At 45.3% G+C, this 15078-nt stretch overlaps 5 protein-coding genes across 5 annotated transcripts; 1 reads left to right on the forward strand and 4 right to left on the reverse strand.

Annotated features, from left to right (window-relative positions):
• Nucleotides 1–83: 83 nt before the first annotated feature.
• On the reverse strand, nucleotides 84–365 carry DEU56DRAFT_963469 (uncharacterized protein; the record flags this gene model as incomplete). The annotated part of the gene is made up of 1 exon (XM_041359390.1): nucleotides 84–365. A coding segment is annotated over one exon (282 nt), but the record flags the coding sequence as incomplete, so codon positions are not given.
• Nucleotides 366–2707: 2342 nt separating this feature from the next.
• On the reverse strand, nucleotides 2708–3177 carry DEU56DRAFT_759662 (uncharacterized protein; the record flags this gene model as incomplete). Its single annotated transcript, XM_041350334.1, has 2 exons — nucleotides 2708–2838; nucleotides 2937–3177. The coding sequence occupies 2 exons, from the start codon at nucleotides 3175–3177 to the stop codon at nucleotides 2708–2710; spliced, it is 372 nt and encodes a 123-aa protein (XP_041204127.1).
• A 2655-nt stretch (nucleotides 3178–5832) lies between these two features.
• Nucleotides 5833–6348, forward strand: DEU56DRAFT_963478 (uncharacterized protein; the record flags this gene model as incomplete). The annotated part of the gene is made up of 1 exon (XM_041359391.1): nucleotides 5833–6348. A coding segment is annotated over one exon (516 nt), but the record flags the coding sequence as incomplete, so codon positions are not given.
• Nucleotides 6349–7595: 1247 nt separating this feature from the next.
• DEU56DRAFT_594395 (uncharacterized protein) lies at nucleotides 7596–8244 on the reverse strand. Its single transcript, XM_041346992.1, has 2 exons — nucleotides 7939–8244; nucleotides 7596–7884 (listed from the first exon to the last, which is right to left on the reverse strand). Exons 1-2 carry the CDS (start codon nucleotides 8060–8062, stop codon nucleotides 7601–7603), a joined length of 408 nt encoding a protein of 135 aa, XP_041204129.1. The 5' UTR covers nucleotides 8063–8244; the 3' UTR covers nucleotides 7596–7600.
• Nucleotides 8245–14618: 6374 nt separating this feature from the next.
• DEU56DRAFT_963485 (uncharacterized protein) lies at nucleotides 14619–15047 on the reverse strand (the record flags this gene model as incomplete). The annotated part of the gene is made up of 2 exons (XM_041359392.1): nucleotides 14619–14853; nucleotides 14908–15047. 2 exons carry the CDS (start codon nucleotides 15045–15047, stop codon nucleotides 14619–14621), a joined length of 375 nt encoding a protein of 124 aa, XP_041204130.1.
• Between the last annotated feature and the right edge of the window lie 31 nt (nucleotides 15048–15078).

Raw genomic sequence — 15078 nt, forward strand, 5'->3', positions numbered from 1 at the left:
CCAGCTGACCAATGTGTTTTTCAATTTTTTCTCAAAGCTCTTCACCATATGAGCTGTCTCTTCGTGTCCGTTCAAGGTCCATGCATAGACAAATTATTTGCTTGCACAATGAGAGTGTATTCCGGGTTCAGATGAGCGGGTAATGACATCGCTTCTGGCATGCTGGGGTTGGCTTGGTATTTCTCAATTTCCTTTAATATGTCTGCCATTCGTTTACTGCCTTCTAGCTTCGCTATGGAGCTCACGTCTTCGATCCCTCCCAAGTCCATTTGCTGTACATCCTCTGCATCAAGTTCATCTGCAGGTATAATGCCGCCTTCGAGGACCAATCTGGCGGTTTCGTCTGCAGAGGCTTCTTCTTCCAATGTGTCGACCTCCTCCCACACATCCCGATGCCGACATTGAGGAGGGCACACACTCTTAACGGCCTGTCACTACTCACCGCTGTCTCTCTCATCCTACATCCCCCGTCCAGCTTCGATCCAGAAACCTTCAGCAATGCATGTTTGTACAAACCTTAGTGACATGTCAAAAACCCAAATCTGCATGGTTTTGGTGGCGAAAAGGTATGATTTTGTAGGCGTTCAAAGGCTTCATTGTCCTCTCCTACCACCCTCCTACCTCCGCCGCCTGAACTTTCAGGTGGCGTTAGAGCTGTTTGAGGGGGTACTATGATTTTGTATATGTTCGAAGGCCTCGTTGTCCTCTTCCACCACCCTCCTGCCTCCGCCGCCTGAACTGCCAGGTGGTGTAAGAGCTGTTTGAGGAAGTATGATTTTTAAATTGTAAGCATTCAAAGGCCTTGTTGTCCTCTTCTACCACCCTCCTGGCTGTGCCGCCCGAACTTTCAGGTAGTGTTAGAGCCGTTTGAAGGCCTATCAGACCCCCCCCCCTCCCACAAGAAGGGGTGCCACCACTCATGAGGCTACTCCTCTCTCAGATTCTCCCCCTGACGGCACAGACAACCTACCACCATCTCCACCCTCTCCCAGTCCATCCCTCATATCACCCCCAGGCGCTGATACCGACTGACAATCATGCTGCTGTTCGGGATCTGAATCACTCTCACTTCATTGTTCTCAGTTACCCTCCCTCCCACATTCACCCTCACCCAAGAATTTCATTCACATTGTCCCACCTGCACCTGCTGATGCTCACAATGCAGCTGTATAATAATTATAATATATTATAATACATATTAATCAATTAAAATAAGTTGCCACGTCATCGGAATCTGAATTTTCATGTCAACCTCTGACCATATTAATCACAGCAAGTCTGAATCTGAATCATCACGGCCTCAACATCTCCTTCTCATTTTAAATTCATGTTGGCTCGCCCTTGCGCTCTCTAATACTCCCCTGATCATAATGGCGAGACCCCTGGACCAGGAGGCCTTCAATTCTAGCATGTGGAGCGACGACGAGTCCTTCGCTCTGAATCTGAATCCTAGCGACTCTCTCTCCAGGCTCCAAATTGGTAATGTTCCGTCCGTTCGCGATGATCCCCAGCAATTTGAATCACACTCACCATGTTCAGCCTTAGACTGCCTGACTGCTATCAACATATTGCAACCAATCATTCGTCAGTTCCCTTGACGATTCAGACCATCGTTCCCGCGCCCCTCCACACGCCGCCTGTGATCCGGCAATGGTCCACCTTACATTCGACGAGGTACAGAAATTCTAACATGTGGAGCGACATCGAGTCCTTTGCTCCTAGCGACCCTCCAGCAACGATCCCCAGCAATCTGAATCACACTCATGGTTCAGCCTTAGATTCAGACTGCCTGACTGCTATCAATGTATTGCAACTAATCATTCGTCAGTTCCCTTGACGATTCAGACCATCGTTCCCGTGCCTTTCCATGCACCACCCGCCCCGTGACGAATGAGAAAGTACAGGTGTGTTCTGCCTTTGTCCCAGAACCTATGGAAACTGATGTTACTATCAGTCCAATCAGGATACCTACCTCCCTACCTTCTTCAACGTCGGGTACAGGGCTTTTGCCTGAAGCGGCTCGAAGCCCGCCACCCAATTTCGAACATTTCCCCTCAATCAGCTCCAGCATTTCCTCATCGACCAGCAGCCTAGAGCACAATTGTTCTGCGTGGAGCACACCCTTATGATCGCCGCCTTCATCACATGGATCTCCGTCCTCGCATGTTGACACACCTATCTTGCGCACATCTAGTGCCTCGCTTTCTTTTGGATGCATGGATGTTCGGTCCAAGGAAGAGCTTCAGGGCTGAAATGGATGATGATATGAAGTTTGTGATTGAGTTGAGTCTTGCGGAAGCGCAGTAGTCGAGGCGAGGTTTGAAAGTGCGAGTCTTGTGCGAGTCTCCGAATTGTTATTGCTATTACTGTAGATTCAGAGTAGAATATATGCCCAACAATATGATTTATTAGCTGAAACAATCCTCAATTTGGCCTTTATAACACAGTTTATAATGCTCATTGCGATGCCGAACATGAACATCATAATGCCACAAAAATGGTTACAATACTCATTTTAAATCTCATTGTGACTGCCATGGGAATCAGTGTTATGATGCCACTTTATGATTAAAATCATAGTTTCAAACCCAATTGTGACCGGAATGGGAATGCACGTCATAATGCACTTATAATGGTCATCAAAATGCTGACTGTTTGATCAAAATCCAATCAGAATAAGGCCAGACCATTAAGGCATTTTAATCAATCAAAATGCCGTAATAGAAGTTCCAACATGATCAGGGAGCCAAGCGAGATAACAAGCGAGTACTGCGCTGTTGACAGTATGGCCATTGACAAGTTTCATTCCCTTACGATTGCGAAGCAACGTGCACCACCCTACATAGCATAGTTTTAGTTGTAAATAAAGGAAAGAAGGTCAATGAAAAACTCATGTTTGAAGATATGTTCATAGTCAAAGTCGAGAGTAATCTCACCTTCGCCGGTAGCAAGATTAAGGCCCTGCATGTGAGAGAGAGTCCCATAGAGCTTAGATGTTACTGAAAGCTCGGTCTTGAGGAATAATTGGTGACCGGCTGGCCTACATGTCGAGTCTCCATCTGTAGCAAAGCTGAAGATTGGCCCCAGTCGTTCCTCAGCTCCAGTTTCCTTCCAGCGGTCTCTGACCAGCGTGAAAATAGCAATCATTTTCTCACTGTCCTCGCACTTGCAACTCATGTTTCCTTCCCTAAGTGTACCTTCCCTTCTGCGAGCTTCTCGGCAATCCTTAATGCAGTGTTGTATGCGTGAAGGGACGGGTCGATGAGGTGTGAATGCGAGTGACACAATCCTATGACACTGTTTGATGCGCGGTGATGTGAAGCCCTTTCTTCCAGAGCGATTTCATCCATCAAGACAGAGTATCCGCGAAGAGGGATAGAGGAAGAGGAAGGATGGGACTAGTGTTTTAAAGTCCGGTTGCAGGACCGAAAAAAAAACTGCAACCGGACCGAAACCGGACCGAAAAAGACCGGACCTCAGTTGCCAGTTGCCTCAGATCCAGGAAAGTCCAGTTGCAGTTGCCTAACTGTGCAAAAAATGAAAGACCGGTAAAAAACCGGTCTCAACCGGTCCATTGTGGGACCGGTTGGCTATATATGGGTAGTGCTCATTTGGGCGATTCTATCGGTGGTCTGATCTTCAAAATTGGTTGAGATTTGGGAAAGTTACAAGCATTTTAAGAATGGCTCGTATAAATCTGTGGGGCGTGTTTTTAGGCTTGTTGGCACTGAACCAGGGATTGATTTCCAAGCTTAAAAACCTTTACCAGTGTGTTCGTAGACCTCAAAAATGGTATGGAACATCAAATTTAGATAACTCTTGATGATTATCATGCTCCAAGACTAGCACAAAGATCAGACGTGTTAGAACGGCAAGTCAAAATCAGTCAAAATCACTGATTGGCTCATAACGTACCCAAAACTTGAGTGTTTGACAATATATGAGTAGCTATAGACTTGCCTAGACTAGGACTACAATTACCATTGAGACACCTAAGCCTTACAACAACTTGTATTTTTAAAGACAAGCCTGATAACGATTTTTTGCCAAGCTTATATATTGCTTATATCTTACTCTATTGACAAGATAAGACTAGCTATAGTGTCGCCTTGACTAGCAGCACGTATTTCGTCAAGACACCTAAGCCTTATAACAACTTTTATTTTTCAAAGACAAGCCTGATAACGATTTTTTGTCACGCTTATATCAATCTTATATCTTACCCTATTGAAAAGTTAAGACTAGCTATACAATTGCCTTGACTAGCAGCACATATTTCGTCAAGAAACTTAAGCATAGTAATGACATTTCATATTTGACTCACATGCAGGGCGGAGTTTGGGAACCCTTTTTTATAATGCTCATATCTTGCTCTGATCTTAACCGTTTACTACAGAAATTAGACCGTTGGAATCGTGGGAAGGAGTACAACCGGTCTTAGACCGGTTGCGACTGGAACCGGTCTAAAACCGGTTGCAGGACCGCAAAAGACTGAAAATATCGGTCTTTTGAGGTCCAGTCCAAGGTTGCCTGATATTGTGGGAATCAGGCAACCGGTCCGGGTCCGGTTGTGTCCAAATTAGGCCAAAAGACCGGACCAGACCGGACTTTTAAACTCTAGATGGGACAGTGAATTAAGGAGGAGGTTTTTGATGTTCGAGTCAAGCTGATCAGATGCGATGGGGCCAATTGTAGGTGTAATCAACGTAAAATTCCTGTGGGCTTGTAACGTGCATAATGATGGGAGAGCTAAGCGGTGACTAAACACATGAAGGAGTCCACGTCCACCAAGTCGGTATGCCAATATGGCCATATCAAGATCATCACCTGTATACCCTCGTGGACGGTAAGCGCCAGCAAGGGAATATTCAAGTGTATTGATTATCTGCCAGATGCTAGACCCTCTCTTGAGTGTGACTGTAAGATTATGCTGGAGACGCGGGACATTGTTCTCTGATAGCGCCATGATGAGTGACTTATAGTCATCTAGTTGTGTAAGTACGTGTGAGACCCTTCGTGCATCATTGAGACCCTTCATACATTAATTAGTATGGTCAGATCGTCCCGCAAACAACGAACCTTGAGTTTCAGTTGATTATTTTCAGCAGAGTACTGATGTGCAACATTAGTGGGAGTCAAACTTGGTGATTCACGCCTCAATTCTGACTCCGATCTTCGACACGATTCTTCAACCTGAATCAACCATGAATCGATTGTAAGGTTGACTACCCCCGATTCTCATCACTGATTCAACTCGTTTCTCGCGAACGATTCTCATTGACAGTGCTTAAATAATCAATATGTAGATAAGTATGCAATGAAATGCAAAAAACTACTATCCACTACATCATGGCTCAGTACACCCCACATCAGCAACGTGCCCAACGGCTCTTGCAAGACTTTCTCCGATACAAGAAGATCCGTCAGCATTTAGCCCAGCGTCGACGTGTTCATCAGATCAAACAGCAAATTAATGACTTTGCATTCAACACATCTGACAACCTCGTTACCGAGTCCACTCTCTCCGAGTCACCTACTATCACCAGTACTACTGATTCCACCTCACAGGTAACCAAATCTGATGAGTCCTCAAGCTCCTACTTCTCGGATACCTCAGAATGCACTACCTTCTTGGATCACAAGTCCACTGACAGTGATGCAGATGCTGATTCTGAATTTTCAGAAGACAGTTCTGTGTCGAGTTTTGACTCGTAAGAAAAAACTGACGGGGAACCAGTCACTACACACCATCAGGGACGAGTAGCACACCACGTACGACACACCTTACAAGATATCTTCGCGCGTCATTATGATGCACCACAAGTTCGATTATTACACCCACCTGCCCAGCTTCCCCACGTCCTTACAGTCAAGAAAATCAAATATCCTGATCACTTCCGTCAGATTCTTTGTGTCACACCATATACATTTGATCGAATCACAGCAAAAATCTGCACTGACCCTGTCTTCGCCAACCATTCACCCTGTGAGCAGCATCCTGTCGACGTACAGCTTGCTGTAACTCTGTATTGGTTTGGCCATAGCGGAAATGCAGCAGGTCAGTCAGCTGTTGCTCATTGGGCAGGAGTGGGTCATGGTACTGTGTCCCTGATGACGAGGAGAGTTATGACTGCCATTCTTCGGCCTGATTTCATGGCCGAAGCAGTCCGTTTTCCCACTGTGGAAGAGAAAGAGGCAGCAAAATCTTGGGTTGAAGCTCGCTCGTGCAAGGCATGGCGTGGTGGCTGGTGCCTCGTTGATGGCACTTTAATTCCACTGTACGACCGCCCTCACTGGTATGGAGAAAGCTACTTCAATCGAAAATGTAATTATTCACTGAATATTCAAGTACGTTCATCAACAAACATAGTCACTCTGTATTTTTATTGTCTTCTAGGTTGTGTCCCTGCCAAACCTTTGTATTGTCGACTTTTCCTATGGACATACTGGCAGTACTCACAATTCATCTGCTTGGGACGGGACCCAGCTGAAAAGAGACCACAATAAGTATATGGAGGGTGACGAGTTCGTGTGGGCAGACTCCGCATACCCAGTGTGTTAACTGTTATCATCAACTACTATCTGACAATCTAATGGCAATTGCAGCTGCAAACGTGGGTAGTAGCACCCTATAAAGCCCCCGAGAAGTTTTTGGAACGCAACATGGAATTCAATAACCATGTTTCCATGCTCCGAATCCGTTCCGAGCATGCCATTGGTTTTTTGAAGGGCTGATTTCATTCTTTGAAGGGCCTGCGGGTGCGAATCGTGAATGAACAGTCTCACAAATTCGCCACATACTGGGTTGCTGCATGCATTGGACTGCATGCATTTGCAATGCAGTGTGAGGACGAAGACAACTCGGGCTCAGATGACGAGACTGAAACTTTCATTGCTGAGGGACTGTCATCATCTGACTCTTGCTCTGGATCAAATATTGCGCCGGAAACCACTGCGAGGTCAAACTGTTTGCATGAAGCACGGGCTCGACGAGAACAGTTGAAGTGGAGGTTATTTCGGGCAAAGGATCTGAGGAGGCACCAATTTTTGGATTCAAGTGAATCAGATTAACTACAGTATATTTACTGAGGAACAGCTGGTAAATTGTACTCAAATGAAACATCAGACCTTGAAATAGGGTCAGAAAAAGGATCAGCAGATGAAGCCCTCGAAGACGAAGGTCCTGGCAGAGTTGGTGGACCCATAAAACTCGGTTCGATGTCATCATGGAAGGCAAAGCCAAAAGATGGTGTTGCAGAGTGATGTGAAGCCTCACGGTAGTGGCCATGAATTGTTGGAGGCTGTGGTAAGGACAGTTGGAACTTTGAAGTCTTGTGGAATGACGAAGATGACTTGCCGTACTAGCAATGTTCTTTCTCGCAGCTCAATCTTGCCTTCGTTCTCTCTGGTCACGTAACTTCTCGCACTCCAATTCAATCTTCGCCAACTTTATCTTGGCCCTCATGATATCTTTCTCTGCTCTCGCCTTGGCAACATCCATCTCCTTCTGCCGTGTCACCTCTTTGGCCTGCACGATCTCAGCAAACTCGTCTTTTTTCTGCTTCTTTTTCCTCGGAGCCTTCTCATTTTCTGTCCCCCGTCATTTCCGAACACTGTCGACATGTTTTCCATCTTCAGAAGGCACCAATCCAATGTTCTTTGCCGAGTCGTTCCCGCGTTCCGGAGTCTGCCTCTCGATATCCCACTCCTCGGAGGCATACCCCCCCAAGTCATTACCTGGAGCATAGTCAGGCGAGCTTCGAAGAATGGCAGACACATCAATATCAGTGTCATTGTTGCCGAGCCCAACAGGTATGTTGTTCAGACGCTGACCAATGAGCTCACACATCTCGAAGAAGTAAGGACATGCCCCCTCAATCTCCACTATTTTATGGAGGTTTATTTTCAGTTGTGTGGGTGTCACAAATAGGTACGTACTCCACTTTGTTACGAATTGGTTTTGACAGCTTTTATCCACGTCAGACCTCTTTTTGATACCGGCACCTGTGGCACCCATCACTTCAATGTACTTTAAGGTGTTGACTGTCATCCTAAGCCTCATGAGCTAAATGTGAGTCGTTCAAATGGCGAGCTCACCGTTTTAACCTATTTTTAATCTTGGTGTGCCAGTGTCACAACCCCTTAGAACGAATTAACGCAGGGCAGAGACTAGGACTCGAACGTTCAGATATCACAAAGAAAATGGATTGAGCAGGAACGTTTGGGCTGGTACACAATGTACAGACGAAAGGTTTGAACTAAAGAACTACTGACTACAAACGGTCCATACTATATACTACTATTCAAGCGGAGATACAACTGAGTCTGAACTAACTAGCCAATCATAAAATAGAAACGGGAATCGTACGATGTGATAATGTGAAAGAGAACTATGATGTCATGATAACTGATGCTGCGGTTGTGAGGTTCTGGAAAGTTCTAGGAGAATCTCGTGATGTGAGGGCGTCTATATCGGGTGTCTGGATTTCGGTAATGGTAGCAGTTGGTACGTATGACGGGCGCTTATGAGTTAACGCTGGGAATGGGCGCTTATGACCAACGGTCGAAAGGAAAGAATAATGATTTGTGTTTGGTACTCGTGACATTACCCCCCCTCTAGGTTGAGCGTCATCGCGAAAGACAGATGGACGTATATTCTTTTTTCTCCAATCTCTGAAATCCTCCGTATTTAAAATAGATCCTCGGATTCTTTTCGAAGCGGCAGCCGTAGGATTTTCCTTATGAAACTCTGCAACGAGAAGTGGAGCGTTTTTTACATCTTCTTCTGACGCCCATGTTGATTCCTCTGTCGGATATCCTTCCCATTTTACTAGGTATTGCAGCTTTCTTCGGAATAATCGGCTATCTAATATGGCTTCTGCGACGTATTCTTCCTGATCGTCAACGAGTTCTGGATCTGGGCGGTTGGATGGATGATGAGGAATTAACTGAGATGCGTGATATGGGATGAGTAACTCGACGTGGAACACTGGATGAATCTTATATTTTTCTGGCAATTTCAACCTGTAGTTCACCTCGCCGGTCCTCTCTAGTATTTCGAAGGGTCCAAGACGACGATCTGATAGCTTCTGACTTGGACGACGCTGTCTAATGTTTTTTGCGTCTAACCAGACCTTGTCTCCCTTCTGATACTGAGGTGCGTCTTTTACTCCTTTGTCATAGAATCGTTTCATTCGTTCATTGACTATTTTCAGAGTATCTTCTGCATCCTCTCGCGCTTCTTTCATCTGATTTGCTCTCTCGTCTGTGGCAGGAATAAGGGATGTGGAGTTGGGTGATATAGTGAAATCGGGATTATATCCATATAGAACTTTGAAAGGGCTGTGTCCTGTCACCGTTATTGCGTTGTTATGTGAGAATTCTGCAATCGGCAACCATGATACCCAATCATTCTGTCTGTAGGATGTGAACACGCGCAAGTACTGTTCAACTTATTGATTTACGCGCTCTGTCTGTCTGTCTGTTCTAGGGTGGTACAAAGTTGAGGGTGACCATTTCGTTCCCAATCTTTTCGACAACTGTCCCATGAACTTCGAGATAAACTGTGTTCCTCTGTCCGATATCACCTTTTTTGGTGTTCCATGATTTTTCCAGACGTTCTTTAGGAATAACTCGGCAATACCCTTCGAGTCTACTTCCTTAACGGTCGGAATGAAGTATGATTGTTTCGAGAATTGATCTACAACCACGAATATGCTATCAAATCCTTCACTCTTTGGCAGGTCCACTATCAGGTCACATGAGATCGTTTGCCAAGGTGCTTCTGGCACTTCGTTTGGTTGTAAAGGTCCCGTTGGTTTACTTGGGAATACCTTTGTCTGTTTGCATCGATCGCAACCATCTATGTAATCGTGGATATACTTTGTCATTGAAGGCCACCAATAATTTCTGGAAATCAATTCTAAAGTTTTGGCACGTCCAGGATGTCCAGCCGGTGGAGAGTCGTGAAACAACTCCAATATCTCTCGGCGGATCTCTTTATCGTTCGCAACATATACCAATCCTCGGAATAACACCAATCCATCCTCAACATTCCACTCTTCGACTCCTCTGCATAGCTGAACCGGTGCTGCTTTTAGCGTTTCTAGTGCTATTTTCACTTCAGGCTCTCGTTCTGTGCTCTGTCTTATCTTTTTTAAGAGCGATTTTTCTCCTTCAATCAGAACTTGGCCTCTTTTAGCAGCTTTAGCTTGGAAAAACTCCGGTTTTAGCAGAATACGATCAGAATTGTCGTTTTCTATCCCCCCTCTGTGGTCTAATCTCCGAGATAGACGATCAGCTTTGTCATCCATGACACCAGGCTCATGTTGGAGTGTAAATTCGTACTCCGCCAGAAATTGACTCCATCTGGCTTGCCTTCTAGTCAACTTTTGACTTGTCATGAAATACTCGAGATTTTTGTGATCTGTCCAGATCGCCACATCATGGGGTGCTACCTGCACATAGTGCCTCCACTCTTCTAACGCCCGAATGATTGCTAATAACTCTTTGTCGTGGATGTCATAATTTCTTTCTGCATCATTCATCGACTTCGAGTAATAAGCTATGGGATGCCACAATCCATCTTCCATTAGTTGAGAAAGTACTGCGCCAGTTGCATAATCTGAAGCGTCAGTCTCTATTTTCTTCTTTTTCTCAACGTCCGGCATGACTAATATGGGACCTTCAGTGAATCGCCTCTTTAATTCATCAAAGGCTTTCTGCTGTTTTTCCGTCCAGTCCCATTTGACATCTTTTCGCAATAAATCATTCATTGGTCTGGCTATGTCCGAGAACCCGAGGATGAATCTTCGATAGAAGTTGGCAAAACCCATGAATGCTTGTATATCTTTTACGCATTTGGGAACAGGCCATTTCAATACTCCTTCTACCTTCACCGGGTCGGCTTCAGATACAGGTCGTTGTCCTTTAGTCGTTTGAGTACTTCTCGCACAACTTTTCGGTGTTGCTCTCTGTTTCCGTTCGTGAATACCAAGATATCATCGATATAGACCACTACGGTCTTTCCTTCTATCAAATCTTTGAATATCTCGTTCATCATAGTTTGGAACGTAGCAGGAGAGTTCGTCAACCCGAGATACATTACGGTTGGTTCATGGTGTCCAAAGGGCGTCTTAAAAGCTGCCTTCCACTCGTCTCCTTCCTTCATGCGAATATTGTTGTACCCCCATCATACATCCATTTTAGAATACATAGTAGCTCCGGTTAATGCATCGATCAAATCTTGTGATCTTGGTAAAGGGTATGCATTCTTAACCGTTTTTTCATTTAGCTTTCTGTAGTCCATGACGGGGCGCAACTTGCCATCCTTTTTGGCCACAAAGAAGAAAGGCGCTGCTACTGGGGATTGTGACTCTCTAATACGTCCCAATGCAGACTCTGCCTTTAACCAATCTTTCAATGTGTCCATTTCTTTAGGTGACAACAGATATGGTTTCACATTTGGAGGAAGTTCGCTTCCCTCTTTGAGATCTATCGCATGATCCCACTTCTTTCTTTCAGGAAATCGTCTTGATTCCTCTTCTGAGAATACTCCCAGGTAATCGTGAAGCCAATCTGGAACCATCTCGTCCATAGATTTCTTCACTTTTGTAGCTTCTTCTGCTACCTTCTGCTCTGTGGCGACTGAGCTTTTTCTTACCCATTCTTCAGGGCTATCTTCATCTTCTATTTCCTCAACCGTCGCCCTCTTCTTCTTCCAATCTTCATCGTCATCTTCTTCCGTGGGAATTAGATCTGGAATATCCTGTTTTTGTGTTTTTCTTTCTTCACGGTTTCGAAGCCTTTTCTCTTTCTTAGTCTCACACTTGACCGGGCAACGTGTAAGCGAGAATCGTCCTGCGTTCCAATCAATCTCAGGATTATGGTACCTCAACCAATCAATACCGATAATGGCATCATCATTTCCGAGGTCTGTGACCATGAAGGCTGTTTTGTCTTCTTCATGATCTCCAATCTTAAGACCTAATTCGGCGAAATGTGTCATCAATCCAGCGGCATTAAGGGAGCCATCAATGTTTTTAACAGGGATTGGTCTCGATAATTTAAGGCAACGAATTCCGTTTTTCTTCACAAACCCCACATCTATAAATAATGTTGATGCACCACAATCCACAAGTGCTTTTACGTCTGCTTTTCGGTTCTTTCCTCTTAGCTCAATCGGAATGTAAAAATGCTCTGATTTCGATCACAAATATACTTCTGATACATCCGTAAAACTAGAGAGAATAGAGAAACGATTGTTCGGATCTAAGTCTGCAGACTCTGACTTCGATCCTTCTAAAAATCCTTGCCTTGCTTAGAGGCGAGCCAAAGCTCGAACCACTTAGGCGGCGCAGACTCTTCCACAGACTTCTTGACTTCGGCCTCCGGTGCCGTCGCCTTCACTTGTGCTTTAGGAACACCTGTACAGTTTCTAGCCATGTGGCCTTCTCCTCCGCATCGGTAACACAGGAAAGCTGGCTTCTTGCCTTCTGCTCTCAGGGTCCCTTTCTGTTTGCTGGAGTCGACGTCCATAGCGTTACTGTCTTTTGCCGGGGTTTTCTCCCAGCTTCTGCGCGAGTTATCTGTGGATTGTCCCTCATTCTTTGGGTTCCACCATGAACTGCGCTTCCTTTCACCGTCCAACTCCTCGAAGTTCTGTCCGATGAGGACTGCCTTGTCGATCAATTTCTGGAGCGTGTTTCTTTCTGACATCGCTACTTGTGCCAGCACTTCCTTGATCCTGTTTGACAGGCCCGTTCTGAACCTCTGCCTGAGGTCGTAGTCAGAGTATCCGGTGTAGGCTGCTTTTTGTCTGAAAGCAGAAACATATTCAGGGACACTACTTGTGCCCTGTTTCAGAGTTTCCAATTCTCTGACTGCCTTTCCTTCTTTGTCCACCTTGCTCCACATTGCTGTGAAGTCACCAAGAAGCTCTTCTTCTTTGAGCTTTCCAAGTCGATATCTCTGGATGTAAGGTTCTACCCATTTTCCGGCAGATCCTTTCATCATAGACATCAAAAAAGACATTGACTGATTGGTGTTGATTTTTGGGTATGAGGATAGGTAGAGATGGACTTGTGACAGGAAGATATCGGCGTCGATAGAATCTTTGTCTCCTGTGAATTCATCGGGTTTGTTGATTTTTATGTTTTCGACTTTCGGAGCATTGTGCGAAATGGATGGATCGTTCGCGAGATCTTCGAGTCTTTCTTTCAAGATCTCGTTATTGTTTTCTAGCACTTCATTTCTAATGCGAAGTGATGCTAGTTCTGCATTGATCCCTGCCAATGCTATGGCAAGAGCAGTTCTGACAGCCTCTTCGACTGCTTCTGCAAATGGGTCTGCAGAGGGTCTCGGAGTATCTTCATCACGATCTTCCATAGATGGCTCTTCTTCGCTTCTCCAAGCTCTGCTATCTAATGAGAACGACATAGTGCCAGTTGTGTTCTGGAATCCTATTCACTAATGTCGGTTTGGTTGACTAGTCGTAACGGTCAACCCGGATGGGAATAATGATGAAAAACGGGAGTGTGGGAAAGTTTATGTATTCGGTCAACAGAAGCGGTCCCCGATATCTGATCGGATCAACCTCGTACTTCTGGTGCAAAAGGTTCTTTAATCAACCTTACTGCACTTTCCCTATGATAGACTGACTACAAAAAGATACGTAATGCTAATCCTCTGAGGTGGGCAAACTACAAGGACACGGTGACTCTTCCAGCCGGAGCTTACAAATCACCAGTCTTCGAGTAGAAAATGCCTCTAAATACCCTTCGGGGTTCCTACGTGCGTACGAAGAAAACTACGGTAAAAGAAACTAAGAGATAGAGCTCAGCAGGCAGGGTTTTGGGCCAGCACTGAGGTCGCGGATAAAACACCTATAGTGTTCCTCCAACTGATGATAGCAGCCGCAATGTAAGGCGGGGCCTGTCACCAGACTAATGACTACAAAAAGGTAACAGTAGAGAAGTGCGCTCAAGCGAGCAAAGGTTTCGAAAGATGAAAAAGGTCACGTTTGTTTAGACCGGGCAAGATAAAACGTGTGGTGATGTCACTAGGGCGGAGAAGATACAGATTATCTTTCACGCCGTAGAGAAAATGGTGCAAGCGGTATGCGAGTCGGAGTCCCCTTTAGTTCAAACCTAATGTCACAACCCCTTAGAACGAATTAACGCAGGGCAGAGACTAGGACTCGAACGTTCAGATATCACAAAGAAAATGGATTGAGCAGGAACGTTTGGGCTGGTACACAATGTACAGACGAAAGGTTTGAACTAAAGAACTACTGACTACAAACGGTCCATACTATATACTACTATTCAAGCGGAGATACAACTGAGTCTGAACTAACTAGCCAATCATAAAATAGAAACGGGAATCGTACGATGTGATAATGTGAAAGAGAACTATGATGTCATGATAACTGATGCTGCGGTTGTGAGGTTCTGGAAAGTTCTAGGAGAATCTCGTGATGTGAGGGCGTCTATATCGGGTGTCTGGATTTCGGTAATGGTAGCAGTTGGTACGTATGACGGGCGCTTATGAGTTAACGCTGGGAATGGGCGCTTATGACCAACGGTCGAAAGGAAAGAATAATGATTTGTGTTTGGTACTCATGACAGCCAGGCTTCTTTCTGCTTTGGTGTGCCTTTGTCCCGCAACACTTCAAACCGGCTTTTATAGCCCTCGTGGTAAGAAAACAGTTTCTCGCATAGAACCCAATGCCAGTGAGTTTTTGGGACACCTTGATTTCTTGGATTCGAGCCAGGAACTGGAAACAAGCCTTGTTTGATATCCTCGTCTTCAGTGATCTCAGTGAGCATCTGAAAGGTGAGTTCTTCGGTCCACCTGCATACAGACATGGTCAGAATACACTGATTGACACTACTAGAATCCACGCACTCAATTTCAGGCGGCTCAAGGCTCACAGCATCACCATCCTTGTCTCTCGCGCTATTTTCACGACCCTTCAACCCTCTCTTACTGCCGGTCTCGGTGTTCTTCGAGTTCTTCTTGCCTTCACTAGTGGATTTTGCAGGCATGTTTTTACTTGCTTTTGCCATGAGAACTGGG

Source organism: Suillus clintonianus, assembly GCF_016758775.1.
Source record: "Suillus clintonianus strain FC179 chromosome Unknown DEU56scaffold_96, whole genome shotgun sequence".
NCBI lineage: Eukaryota > Fungi > Basidiomycota > Agaricomycetes > Boletales > Suillaceae > Suillus > Suillus clintonianus.

What these genes read in the sequence shown, in the direction of transcription:
- DEU56DRAFT_594395 (XM_041346992.1), bottom strand. Translation starts at nt 8,062, where the DNA reads ATGAGGCTTAGGATGACAGTCAACACCTTAAAGTACATTGAAGTGATG. An exon ending in CCAATTCGTAACAAAGTGGA is followed by an intron (nt 7,885 to 7,938) that starts GTACGTACCTAT and finishes TCCATAAAATAG; the next exon opens with TGGAGATTGAGGGGGCATGT.